The 13,623-nt window shown below is 36.7% G+C and overlaps 1 protein-coding gene across 2 annotated transcripts in view; it reads right to left on the bottom strand.

Annotated features, from left to right (window-relative positions):
- The window catches only part of USP10 (ubiquitin specific peptidase 10), a 51,234-nt gene that overhangs the window by 16,203 nt on the left and 21,408 nt on the right, over window positions 1–13,623 (bottom strand). The window contains exons 3-5 of one of the 2 annotated variants that reach the window (XM_061357914.1): window positions 12,328–12,388; window positions 6,586–7,611; window positions 738–829 (exon numbers count right to left, since the gene is read on the bottom strand). In XM_061357914.1, coding sequence (XP_061213898.1) covers window positions 738–829; window positions 6,586–7,611; window positions 12,328–12,388 — 1,179 coding nt within the window. The remainder of the gene's footprint in view (window positions 1–737; window positions 830–6,585; window positions 7,612–12,327; window positions 12,389–13,623) is intronic. The other variant, XM_061357915.1, reaches the window with a different exon arrangement.

The raw sequence follows: 13,623 nt of genomic DNA, 5'->3' as shown, positions 1-13,623 counted from the left end.
TGTCACTGCTCTCAATTAGGTTATTACGTTCTGCAATAATTAGTCTTGAAACTGATGTTAATGTTTTTCTCTAGCAGTATTATAAGTTAAAGTATCTTGTCACTTGGAGTGAGCCACTGCTAACATAGGAGATATAGATATACTAATAAAGAAATATTATTGAACTATCATAATACAGCACAGAAGAAGACAGATTTCTGTTACGCAAGTTATTTGGGGGCGGGGGGGGATACAATTCTAATAAATTAAGAGTGAGCTAATCTTCCATCCTGCTGCAAAACCATTAAACACTGCATTTACACAAATATGACTGCAACAGCCTCCTTGACAGAAAAACAAGTGATCCACTTACCAAACTGCCAAAAAAAATAAAAAAACCTAAGAGAAGGAATAGTTACTTTTAGGACAAAAGAGAAATAACCACTTAAGTTTATGCACAAAGACACATGAAATTAGTAGAAAATACAATAAGGTTTTCAGTCGCAAGAAAGTCCTGAAATATTCTGACAGAGGGAATAAACTACAAATAGGATTGTGCAACCAACTGCAGGGGGAGCCTGAGCACAAAACACCCCTGGATTTCCAGACACTACCCTTAAACACTTCAACCACAGGTGTAGGATATGGAAAGACAGACATACGATAAAATACTTACCAGAATAATCCAGAAAAATTCTGACAGATATAATATAAAGGCTTTAACTTAAGTGTATTAGCTTTTCCCAAGGTAAGGATACAGCATTGATATAGCACCAGTTTCCTTTGTTGATCAGTCCTCGCGGTTGCAAAGACACTGGTTTATGTATTAGTCTTATATTTTCCAGTATTTCTACAGAACGAGAAACAGCAAGTTGAGCTTCAACAAAACGCACATGCTAGCCATCAAAACAAGTATCAGTTGCTGCATTACAAAATAATTCAAATAAATCAACAAGACTCCCAGAAACTTCAGCAAATAATTTTTGCTCCATTCAAACACTGCTCATATTTCAAATGAGGCATATTTCTTCAGCCGAAGACAGACTGGAATTTGGGTCAGGAGGATGCTGATACAAAAAGTAAACAGCATAATTTCAAAACTGAGAAGACCTGTTTCTGTTTTCCTAAAATCAGATACTTCTGATTATATAGATGTAAAAAAAAAAAAATCACATTAGCTGTAATCCCTTGCCACCACTTCTATTAAGTATTCCCCAAGGTGCTTTGCTTTGAAGAGATGAAGCTGACTTGCAGTCTCCATTTACAAGTTTCAACACACACTATCTTACACAAAAAATATCCTAGTGCAAACAGGACAGGCAGATGTTAATGTGATCTTCAAAACAGCATGTTTTGTTTACCAGTTTAAGACTTCCAACACCTCCAAGATAACAGGCTCACACTACACAATGCCTACTGCTTTTCTGCTTTCAAAAACTTCAGCAATGGCCCAAGTTTAAAACTCAGAAACCACTGCACATAAATAAGTCTGCCTCAGTTACAAAACACACAGCAACGGGCAGTTTTACCAGGAAGTCTGACCTGTTATTTAGGTACCTAAATAAAAACTGTTTAAGGAAAATATTGGATCTGGTTTATTTTCAATTTGCAAACTAAGGACAAGAGGCATATAAGACAGAATTAAAATTGCAAATAAACATAGCAATTGTCTAACAAGGGGATTATTTATTCTTGTAATAAACATGAGGGCCTCTAAAGCCCTTATATGCTGTTGCACAAACTTAAAGAGTTTGAGCTGTTCACTGTAAGGACTACCTAAACAGACAAGATAACATGACACAGATGAAAAAGCAGATGCACTGAGCCACAACTAAGCAGAGGAGGCAGCAGAATTACAAACAAAATCCATGTTCTTCTAGTTCCAAAATCTCTTTACCTATGTTATTTCCTGCTGACACCACCAGTTCTAAATAAATAAAACCATACAAAAAATAGAACATATATAAAGTAGTCTTCAATCACACAAAGAACCTGCCACCTGAGTGGGCAGACAGCAAAATGATATTAGCAAGATGATGAAAGCAAGATGTTAGGAAAACGATGACAGCAATGTTAGCAAAATGATGACAGCAGGATGTTAGCACCTAGTGCTGATGTAGATTAAAATACTTCTGTGAGTAATGAAATAGATGTTGCCAATTACTGCTCAAGTATCTCAGAGCATATTGTTAAAGCAGCAGTTTGAAACATGATGCACACACATACAATCTTTTTGTTAATATAACTAAGCACAGTTTAAAATTAGGGCTAAAATAATGATGATAGTATTTGTATTTTATATTGACGTCTCTTAATATCTTTTTATATGAACTGTATTTTCCCCCATTTTTGTATTACAATATTACTAGGACCTTTAGCATCCTCTTGTGGCCATAAACATGCTTGGTAAGCAACGTTTAAAACAATTACAGTGAGCTTTGTTTCATAAAGAATTGTTCTGTGTACAGCAACTGCATACAATACGACATTTTAATTTCACATCTAACATTTACACAATATCTAAAAGAATTCTCACGAGTTATGATAAGAAACATACACTTAGAACCATGAGGAAACCTTAAAAATTTCAAAACCTGAAATTAGAAAGCACAGATCACTTGTTAGAATGAATTCACATTCCCTTTGGTGCATACTGACTGTGGCCTCCATGCGAAAACACATCTGGAACAGTATTACCATGTTTTGAAATTTCTGTTCATAAATATATTTTGCTAAGGCTCATTCACAGGGTGGTGTTAATACAAATACCTGTCAAAAACAGACAAAAAGGTAATTCCCTCATCAATGCAAGTCCAAAGTTTAATAAAAGAGAAACCATGCGGATATGGTCTCCACGCTGAAGAGATGCATGTTACAATGGTAATCTAACACTTAGATTGAGACCATTATTTGGCAAATGCTATGTACATTGCTAAGATTTCTCTTCAAATCTGGACAATGCCAGGACAACACTGATGGATAATCCACCCCAAAATCAGTTTCTGCAGGAATACCATTTGATGATGCAACAGACTAACAAAGTCGCTTATAAAAAAACCCCAAACCTTGCATGCCTCCATTCCACAACTACTTGCTCTAGTGCTTACCTAGATTTATGAATAAGAAAACATTTTCTACTGTGTAGCACTCAAACATCTTTGTTACAAATTAAACCAAGTAATTCTTGTGTTGTTCACTGCGGTCTTGGGAGAGCAGTGAATCCGCCACCTCCTGTATGAATTCGCTACTTATTTGAAGTTACATCCACAATCACTCCAGCAATCCTATCCGACACAAAGTAAATCCAAATTTCCTGTGTTTGTTAACAGATTATGGTTTTCGGATCTTAATTCTGTTTTCACTGATGCACTGTTACTTCACGCCCAAAGATGGCATTTCCATCGAGTCTGCAACAGCCAACAACGGAATTTGTTATCTTCCACATTCTCCATGTAAATTGGTATCACACACACTGGAAAAAAAACTTTGCCTTCTTCAGCTTTACTAAGGACATTTATCAATTCCCTAGATAGAATTCCATATCTTTTTATTCTCTAATACTACCACCAACCATTCCTCACACTTTACACTTCCATTTGATTTCTGTTCTGCTGTATACTTCCATACTTGCATTTATTGGCTTCTCCTCTTTCTAATTTAACATCATGCCAGATTTAGTCAGATCTTAATTGTCTGCGTTCTTCATCTGAATTTCTGCCTGCTGTAAACAAGTTTTACGTGCACTGTTAATTCCATCATCCACAATAAAAACATTGCAAGAATACATGATTCAGAAAACCTTTTCAAGCTTTTCCCGTTAATTTTTTTCCTGAAGTGACCAAGAACAGTTAAAAGAACAGCTGGTTTTCCAACCACTTATTTCCTTAGCTTACTTGGAACATTATATAAGGCATTATTAACCATCATCAGGTTACACATCAGAGGGTAGTAACTACAAAACGTGGCAAGTTAAGCCAAGTCTTATTTTCTTTTTTACAAATACAGACCATTTATGACCCTAGGACCCCTCAGAAACAATTATGTTTGTCCTAGTGTCTCAATTAGGCTAAGGTATATGATTAGTATGATTGTCCCTTTCCAAATAGGCAAGTGCTGTATGTGTACTTCTTTACCATTCTGATGTTACCTGCCTTTAGTTTTGCCAAATAAACATCAGTGGCCCATAGTTTGCTTCAGAAGTTGATTTAACTTGCTCACTGATATTGCACATGAAGCTTCTCACCCCATGCCTTAGCCAACTGTTAACTGTTCAGTGGTGTTTCTCATCAAGATTAACATGAAAAATGACTTTCATTTTCTATTCCTGATCTTCATCTCCTTACTTTGTGTAGCTTTAGTTTACGTTTGACAACTAAGAAACTACAGCAGCATTAAACCATCTTCCAGGTGCCTGTGCCTCATTAACCTCTGCTGTAATAACTGCTGAAATTAAGGCACAAACCAGAAATGTGACTTCTTGCAGCCTGATAATCTGATTCAAATAAAAGCTATATAGAGGGGCCTCAGAGCTCCAACACTACGTCAGAAAATTTGCTAGTTTTGCTTGCTAAACTCAGAATACTTTAGGCCCGGATTGTACCTGTGTTTAGCAACCTATGGCACTTATGGTTAAAAATTCTTTCTCACTGGCACGAGTTGAAACTGGTGAATCCCCAGCAAATCCAACAATAGGATCTCAACTCAGCCACACAGCAAACAAGGAACACAATCAGCAGCTACCTATGAAACACATACAGGATTGCCATAGATTCCTATACAATGGTATTAACCTAGAGAGATTTAACACCTACAGGAGAAATGAAATATGTACAAAACAGAGCAAATTATCTGCCTGGAAATCATAAATTGAAACACACATCGCAATATACGTCTGTGAGTGTGGGTGTATGAACAAAGGCCTGATGTACCTACTTTCCAAACAGAACAGAGAACATTACAAAAAGAACAGACCATGAAGAAAGTCACCTTTTTCCACAGAGCAAAGCACCTATTACATGGCATTCAGATCGCAAAGTGAGCATTTTAGACCAAGATTAGTAGCATCTGAATTACAGCAATATAACTCCCACCTAAATCAGCAACAATGAGAAGATTTATTCTTTTTCACTGGAAAGGCTCTATGCTCAGATTATTCCTCTGCAAAACCAACTAGCTAACAATGAAGGTGCAGAAGAAAACTGTCTAAAAATTACATCACTATTTTAGTACACTGAAGATGAAACAAAAGGCTCTGCTCCCACCTGGTGGCAAAAAATAGTACAAAACCACTAGAACTCCAGAAAGTTAACTTAAAGCTGAAGCAATTTTGACAACATTAAAAAAAAAAACCAAACTTTTTCTTGTATGGCAAGCAATTGCAGCTTTACAGTTGTCACAAAATAGTTTTAAGTTAAAATACATTAACAAATGATGGCTTAATATTTTAAGAGTACAACATACTCCACATGTATGGTTTTATACAAACCATTATCACCTGATTATACATATTCTTTTTAACAGTAAACTGCGATTGTGACTAAATGAAGAATACACAGAAATACAAATTATTCTGACAGCTTTCCTCTCAACAGACAATTTTAAGTAATGAAATCATTACTGGGTAAAGAAAGGAAAAGAGGCAAGCATATACTTCTGGGTATTCCGTACAGAAATACCAAAGTCAGCCTCTGGTTAGAAAATCTGAAGCTGTCACACATGAAAGGCCACTGTACTTGTATGTTAGCTTGTAGCAGGAACAGCAGGACTTTGCACAAACCTTTTCACACACAGACTATTTCACGTAATCAAAATACTAGTTTTTGTTCCATGAGTCAGTTGTTAAGGAAATACAAAATGCAAACAACTGGATATTTTTCCTCATGTTTTCTGACTGAGTCAGTAAGATACAATCTCATGCACATTCCAGTGTTTCTCATTAGAACCACAAATATGACAGGACCAACAGTCAAAGCTTTTGTATCACGCACTGCCTTTCCTCATGTACCCTCTGGACAGTTCCTTATGGTTTTTCTTGAAGGGACAATACCTAGCACTGTTTCTTAATAATATTGTTTATAGTGGTTAATTCTTCAAAATTTGACTGACAAACCTCTCAACAGCATGTTAATAAATAAAAATAATTACTACCTGAATTAGAATTTCCTATTTAGATGTTACATTTAAGCTACTGTTAAGTACCTAGGAATTTTGGTTACTCTGGCATAAAAATACATTAATACTCTTTCCTTCTTGTAATGAAATACAAGATTGTAAATACCGGATAATACAATACACCATTTTCAGAACAAACTTTTCTAATGTATTCTCCATATTACACACCAGTCTACTTAAAATCACAGATCAATCACACAGTTTGACACTGTAGCAATAATTTTGTGGTATCCAGGACAACAACATGGTAAGGTCTCATTGGGATGTTTACTTGGGAACACAAAACTGCCTTTAAATTACATCTTTCATGCAGTGTTTGAACAGACATCTTACTAAGAACATTAATAATCTTCTCTATTGATAACGCACACTCCTGTTTACAAGGGGAGTTAATACCCTTCCAGTGTAACATCCACTCATGTGTATTAACTATACCTGCAATCTTTATGGCTACAGGATCCTCTGAAACTGGAACAGGTCCCTCTTTGACTTCAACCTGTTTTTCAGGGACCAGAGTAGATGTGGCAGGAGGGGTATACTTAGTCTCAACATAGACCACAGATGTGGAAGCAGAGGGCTTGGAATTGTGAAAAAGACTAGCCCACGATTTTGCAGGCTGATTAATATGGACTGATCCTGCAACCGGGACTGTTGCCTCAGTAGTAGGTGAAGCTTCCTCAGGCTTAGCTTGGTCTGAGTCAGTGCTTTCCACAGTGTGCAATTCTACCCCATTGGCAGCTGTGTCCTCACCAGAGGATTCAAGTGTTTGTCCATTAGTAACACCAAGATTTTCAGTAGTATCAGTACCAGCATAAGACTGTACAACAGCTGTCCTTAAAGGGCTATCTCTGCCAGTCTCTGAGGGGATGCAAAACTGTTCAGAATTAGTAACACGGCATACCTCAGGCTGCCCTGCAGTCCTGGTATTGTCTAGTGCGCTAGAAACAGAATCATCAGAGACAGTTTCATTAATGAAGTCCACGGAGTTGTCTGGGCTATTGCAAGTCCTTGGTGTGGCCAGGGAGGGTATGTCTCCTGTCAGTTCCGTATCCTCTGTGCTTATATTGCTTAGTCCCGAGGAATTTGCATGGCCATTTACAAGAGCTTCTGCGGGAGCGATGCCATCACTGACATCTTCCAGATAGCTGTAGTATCCAGGGGGTCTTTTTTTCTTCTTTTTACGCTCCCTTTGTCCAAGGCCTCCAACCAAGCCATCATTTTCAGCGTTAGAACTGCTGTCCAAAGTGAGGCTTGGATCAGTGAACTGGCAGTCAATGGAGTTGTAGTTTGTTTCACTGAGAGTATCGTCAGGGGATTTCTGAGCAGGTGCACAACTGAGAATGAATTCTGGAGCCTGAGGATTCAAAGTACTTGAAATACTGTAGTCTGTGTTACTTAGTACAGATGCCTGTGTCTCAATCACTTCATTAACACCAAATTCAATTCTCTGGTACTCCTCCCCTGGACAAGAGAAAGGAAACCTGAGTTAGTGAATGACATCTAATCAGAAAGTTACAAGATCAAGAAAACAACCCCGTATTTTCCTACATCTCAGGAAACAAATTACATTCCCTCAGATTAAAATAATTTTTATTCTCCATCTCAATCCTGAAGACTATTTCAAAACATCATTTTGTTGAAGAAAACAGAGTATGATTCAGATTTTCTTAAATAGGATATATAATTCCCCAAACCACTGCACTGCTCCTCCAAATAAGTAATACTTATTAAATTCACCTATTAAGAAAAACTCCTAAAGCCAAACGACTTTAGCAATGGTCTATATTAACTTAATTACCAGATAATTGCTTATAAAATATGGTGCAATATTATAACTTCCCACTTCTTCTAAAGCCAGTCTTTACCTGTTTAACATTTAAAAATAATTTCCACATGTGTAGTTTGGTGTTGTGCGTGTGTGGGGATGTTGAGTTTTCCTGGGGTGTAAAGAGTTATCATAACCCTTAACAACTGAGCAAGTTTTCATTAGCTGTATGGAAATAAAGCAATTACATCTTTTAAAATTCTAGGCTGATCACTAACTTGATTTTATCACAGATGAATTTATTCCTATATGAAATATGACGTATATGACAATTTTATGACAAAATATGTAACAGACTTCAACATCATGATGTCATTCAACTTGTACATACAAGCAGTACTGAAAAAATTATGAACATATTGGTTTTTTTATTTCTGTTGGGTTTTTTTATTTACCTATGTTGGAACTTTGACATACTCTTTACAGGAAGGCTAAGAAATATTCTCCTGGCAGGCTGCAGTTATCACAAAATATTGTCAGTCACTAAGTACTGCAATCTCATGGAACTTAGTTTCATAATGCATGTGTGGGAACTAGCAATACTGAATACCTTCAGTTACAGCTATTTTCTTAACTATCAAATAAAGAGATAAAATTGATGAAACCGAGTCTCAGAATGTTAAAAGTAAACTCATGTTTTAGTACTTAAAGTTTTGTAGGTCTTTCTAGGATTTGTATGTTACTGTCTCAGAGACATTATTTTTACTGTTTTCTGTTTCCTCAAATGGGGGAGCTATAAAACACATTTCAGATTTTTAAGACTGCTACTAAAGAACGAAACAACACGAGATACTATTTCCAAAGGAGTACAAGTAGATGCACCACTAAACTTTACGGATTTTGTGCCAACTTGCATTATGTAAGACACGTCAGCAAATGTATACTTTCAAGTGTAACACAGATGCTAAAAATGAGTGGGTTTGATTTTTTTGTTTGTTTCCTTTTTTTATTTTTTTTTTTTTTTTAAGCAACAAAAAGCAAGCAACAGTTCTTAGGGGGAAAGAAAGTTACTTGCACACCTAAAGAAATGAGCCTATGGGAGCACAGAGGCTAGTGGAGAATGCTTTGATAGGTGACAGTCAACACAACCATTCCAAATCTCTCCAAATATGTTCTAGAAAAGGCTGATGAAAATTACAGCTTTAAAAAATAAATTGGAAGAAAAAAAATTAGAACAAACAATCTACGAGGTACATATTTAACAAATATTCCATGTATGCTGAGGTCTGACTTATCCATGCAATACCAACATATTATGAATTAACGAACAAAGATATGTAATACAGACGTTAATTGCTTTTCTGCTTTGATCTATGAACCTGAGTAGTAAACACATTTCATGTATCAATTTCAATCCCGCTGCCAGTCAGACTGAAGGAAACAAACAAAAATATGAAGAAAACCTCTCCATACCCATCTGGTTTCTCCAAATCATATTAACAAGAGTCTGAATTTCAAATCTGCTTCACCTCTACACTATACCTGTCATAAATCATCATATAACACCATGCCTGTCAATCCACCATTCAGCAAGTACTTCTCCAATCACTGACTAGCTATCACCAACCAGAAAAGAGGGCTTAAGTTTCCTTTGATGAAAATCAGCAGCTTAAAGGCAGGGAGCTAGGAAACTGCTACCTGATATCCACATAAGAGGGAAGGACTGTGAGATCTCAGGCATCACCTAACTGGTCAGCAGCAGCACTAGATAGGCTATCCGCATTGTACACTGCCTGTCCTGTCAGGATGCACACAGCTCAAAACCAGCCACAGCGTCATCTGCCTGCAAATGCAGGACAGGGAGTTTTAAGGGATACAGAACACAAGTATACAACAAAACTATTCCTCATTAGCTCATCTACTTAGGGAGCAAGTTGTTAGTTCAAGCATGAGCCAAGAGCTAGTTCTCTACCCTTTGTTAAAACAGTACAAAGCACAAGCGACAACTGGCAATACCTAATACTCCTCCAGCCATGATAAGAATGAATTACTGGGCACACTTCAAAACCCTACCAGTGCAAAATAATCTGGGATTTGTGCTTCTTTTCCAAAATCTCAGTTAATAAAAAAAAAAGTAAAATAATAATTGCTTTGAAAAAAAGAATGTGGTTTGCCTTCATGGGTGAGTCAAGTCTACCACAACCAAAAGTTCACTTTGTTCCTCTCCAGCAAGCTTTCAGTGCTTGTGCCATTGAAAGCTAAGATAGCAAAAAAAATAATTCAATCAAGTATTTTTTTCCTGGGTTTAGTGAATTTTACAGTGTTCTGTACGCTAGACAATCACAAAAGCCAACTCAGGACAACTGAGGAGCAGAAAACAAAACACGTCTCAGTTATGGCACACTTGTAATTTAGCTGAAAGCACAACATGAACATTGTAGGCTAAAATCTTGCCAAGAGCAAAACTTGGTAACTAGCATTTAACATACAAACCAGGAATTGAACTTTACACCTTACAGCAGGATTAGAGTAATAAATACCAATACCTACTGTACAGTTACTCTATGTAAAGATTGGCAGAAGCTCGTTTGTCATAAGATTGTGTCAGGTTCGTTTAAAGAAAATGAGAGGTAATTTTTTCTATTTGTTTTGACTTTCAACTTTGCTTCTGGGCATCTTTGTTTCAATCTAGTTCACAGAGCTTTTCCTCAATGGACTGGAACAGATGTATCTGTCAGGAACAACATGACACACGTATTGAAACAAGTATCAACAGATGCTCCAAGGACAAAGTCGGTGTATTATAGCAAAAGCTGTGCATACATATACTAATTAGTCTGACCAGAGTTCTGCATATTAGAGCTTCAGCTGTGATATGATTATCCTTAGTAAGTATTAAAAGGTCTTCTAATTCCAGAATGAAGTTTAATACTGAAGATAAGTATAGAAAAAAAGTTATATGCAGAGTGACACGGTCAGTGTATATCATCTTATTGTAATTATAAATATTCTGCATAAGCACAGCATTCCATTTTAATTTCTGCAGCTTCTTATGCAGCCATCACAGTAACAATATTCATGCACAATACAGTGCAAGCTTGTTAAAGGTATTTTTCAGGCAAACCCTAAATTTGCCGTCATTACCTAATCTCAGGCTGGGAGGGGGTTCTCTCAGGGTCTATGAATGATCTGAAAAACATTTGTGCAAACCAGCTTTCTATATAGCTAGTGAATATTAAAATCTCAGTCTTAAAGAACAGAACTTAAATCCACAGTTAGACAAAGCATTATATGACTGGATGCCCCTGCCATCAACAACAGATGATTGATACCATATGGTTCTTCTACTGAACTTTTCAAACTCCCAATTAAAACTACTCAGGGTCCTAAACCTGGGCTTCTACTAAATAAAGCTCCTCAATTTTCAGAAATTGTTGTGTATTTGCTTTCAAATGGGACCTGATGTCCTTCTTTATGACTATCTTATTTACCTTTAAATGCAAGGCCAAACTCACTAAGTATCTGATGTTCTTAAACACTGCTATGTGCATGAGTCTTCTTAAGTACTTTTGAGAAATGTCCAGTCAGACATCTGCATTATTCTGAAGGAGATCTGGATGTCATTTGTACTGCTCATTTACATCTGGGTAAGTCTCAGATTCTTTGCTCTACCCTGGTTCGAGGAAAAAAAGAACAAACACTAATTTACCTGCTGCTTAAAACACTGTCAATGTTCGGTTTAAACTACATGGAGTGATGATCTCATGGCAACTCCTACTTATCTGTCAACTTTATATAGCTACGAAGTATGTGCAGGTTGTAAGGTGTATGGGTCAGGACAACAGCAAATGTGTATCTGATACAGCTTTAAAACAGAAACTCTGTAATACATTTTTATATCAAGAGTTGTACCTTCACCAAAAATGGGGAAAACAAAGTATTTTCCAGAAAAATGGCTAAGCCAGACAAAAACAAGAATCAAAGGGAACACTGAACGTTGCTTGCAGAGCTGTCTTCAGGTTGCAACTGCCAGCAAATACACTAAACATCACACTAGTTACTTGTTCCTTCACTACAAGTTCTGAAGCAAGCTTCAGCCCCCTTCATTTTTACAGCTACATCCCACAGTACTTCCACAAGGCACTAAGACTGTGTGGGAGCACCATCAAGGAGAAGTAAGCACGTCCATCCTACCTAACTGAAGTTCAATGCACTATTTTCAACTACCTCACAGATCTCATCCCACAAAGGTATTTAAAAAAAAGCCACCTGCCAAATATATGCATATATACCTGCTGAATGAGTTCTAAAGATTAAAGAGAAGCTGTAGTAAACCTAATGGAAGCGTCAGAACCTTGCAGTTTAAATAAAAATAAGTAAATAAAAAAAAAAAAAGGATATTGACTTCTTACCATCATGAAACTTACCCATGGACTTCATACCACACGAAACTGTTTCATTGTATGGGGGGAGCTGTATAAAAAAGAAAGACAAAGCAACTCTTAACATTTGATACCAGTTTCATTTGAAGCATCTGAATCCTTTAATAACATCATTGGTAAGGTCTGATTTTCTGAGAGTATGTCTTGAACTTATGCTTCTATATTTATCAAATCCCACACTGTAGCTTCAAGTGTCCTTGCAGATTACCACAATTACTAAAAGATAATCAGGGTTACACACCATAGGCTCATCAACTTCTCAAACAATTTAACTCACAGCACCAGGATCTTTCTCTATCAGCAGTAACTCACCATGACTTCAAAATGAGAAACATACCCTCTTTTGAGACAGAAACTAAGGTTGAACAAATGATTTGTGAAAGGATGAAACGAAGATTTGCACAGACAATAGTCGCACCTAAATCTTTTAACTCTCAACTTGGTTTAGTTACTAGTATTGCCCTTGAAATGATTCAGCTAAGGTGTTTCTTAAATCACATTTAACAACATTTTTGATCATCAGCCTAAGCATAACACAACCACAGCATACAACCTCTATCTGGATTATGTCTAGTATAAAACATTGGCATCATTTTATAGCCTCAGTGGTTGATAGAATCCTTCCTATTGTGTAACCACAGGTGGGGAATTTCTAATCCCCCCTTACCTGCCCTCAAACTCCCCAGCAGCTGAAAGCCTTCTCCTGTGCCTGCCAGGAGCTACTGCTACACTGCAGTACAGCAGCTCCGTGGGTAACAGATGAACTACATCTGTTCTACATCTGAGCTACATCTACTACTACATTTCTACAGTGGGAGAGAAAACATTGAGTATAGTGAAGTTTTATGATGCTATTCTAAATATTCATTATAATGGTGTAATGAATATCAAAGGCTTCTCCACTGAAGTCTTCAGTTCTCTAAAGCTACAGATACTTACATACTGTCTTCACAAAGCTCTGCACACAGCAGTGCATTGCAAATGCCAAGAAAAATATTACTGAAATTCCATTATTAAAAAGCGCATAAAAAGAATACATACTGTAAAACCATTTTATGAGCCATAATACATCTTAATACATGAACTGTCCAGGTCAAAAATGAGAATCAGTGGGTCAGAAACAGGCTCCAAGCTGTTAAGAACCTATCATCCATATTAATATTGAACACATTCAATATAATGTTATTAGTTATGCTAAAAAAGTTACTCAAACTGCTGACTGAAGACTTTCTCTGGTAAGACTTGCAATTCTTGGTTTTCTTCCAA

The sequence above is a fragment of the Neopsephotus bourkii genome, unplaced genomic scaffold, assembly GCF_033783945.1.
Source record: "Neopsephotus bourkii isolate Nb327-2 ecotype Australia unplaced genomic scaffold, CSIRO-AGI_Nbou_v1 NB_926, whole genome shotgun sequence".
Taxonomy (NCBI): Eukaryota; Metazoa; Chordata; class Aves; order Psittaciformes; family Psittacidae; genus Neopsephotus; species Neopsephotus bourkii.
Note: the sequence above shows the minus strand (reverse complement) of the source record. Positions and strands in the feature narration are given on the sequence as shown.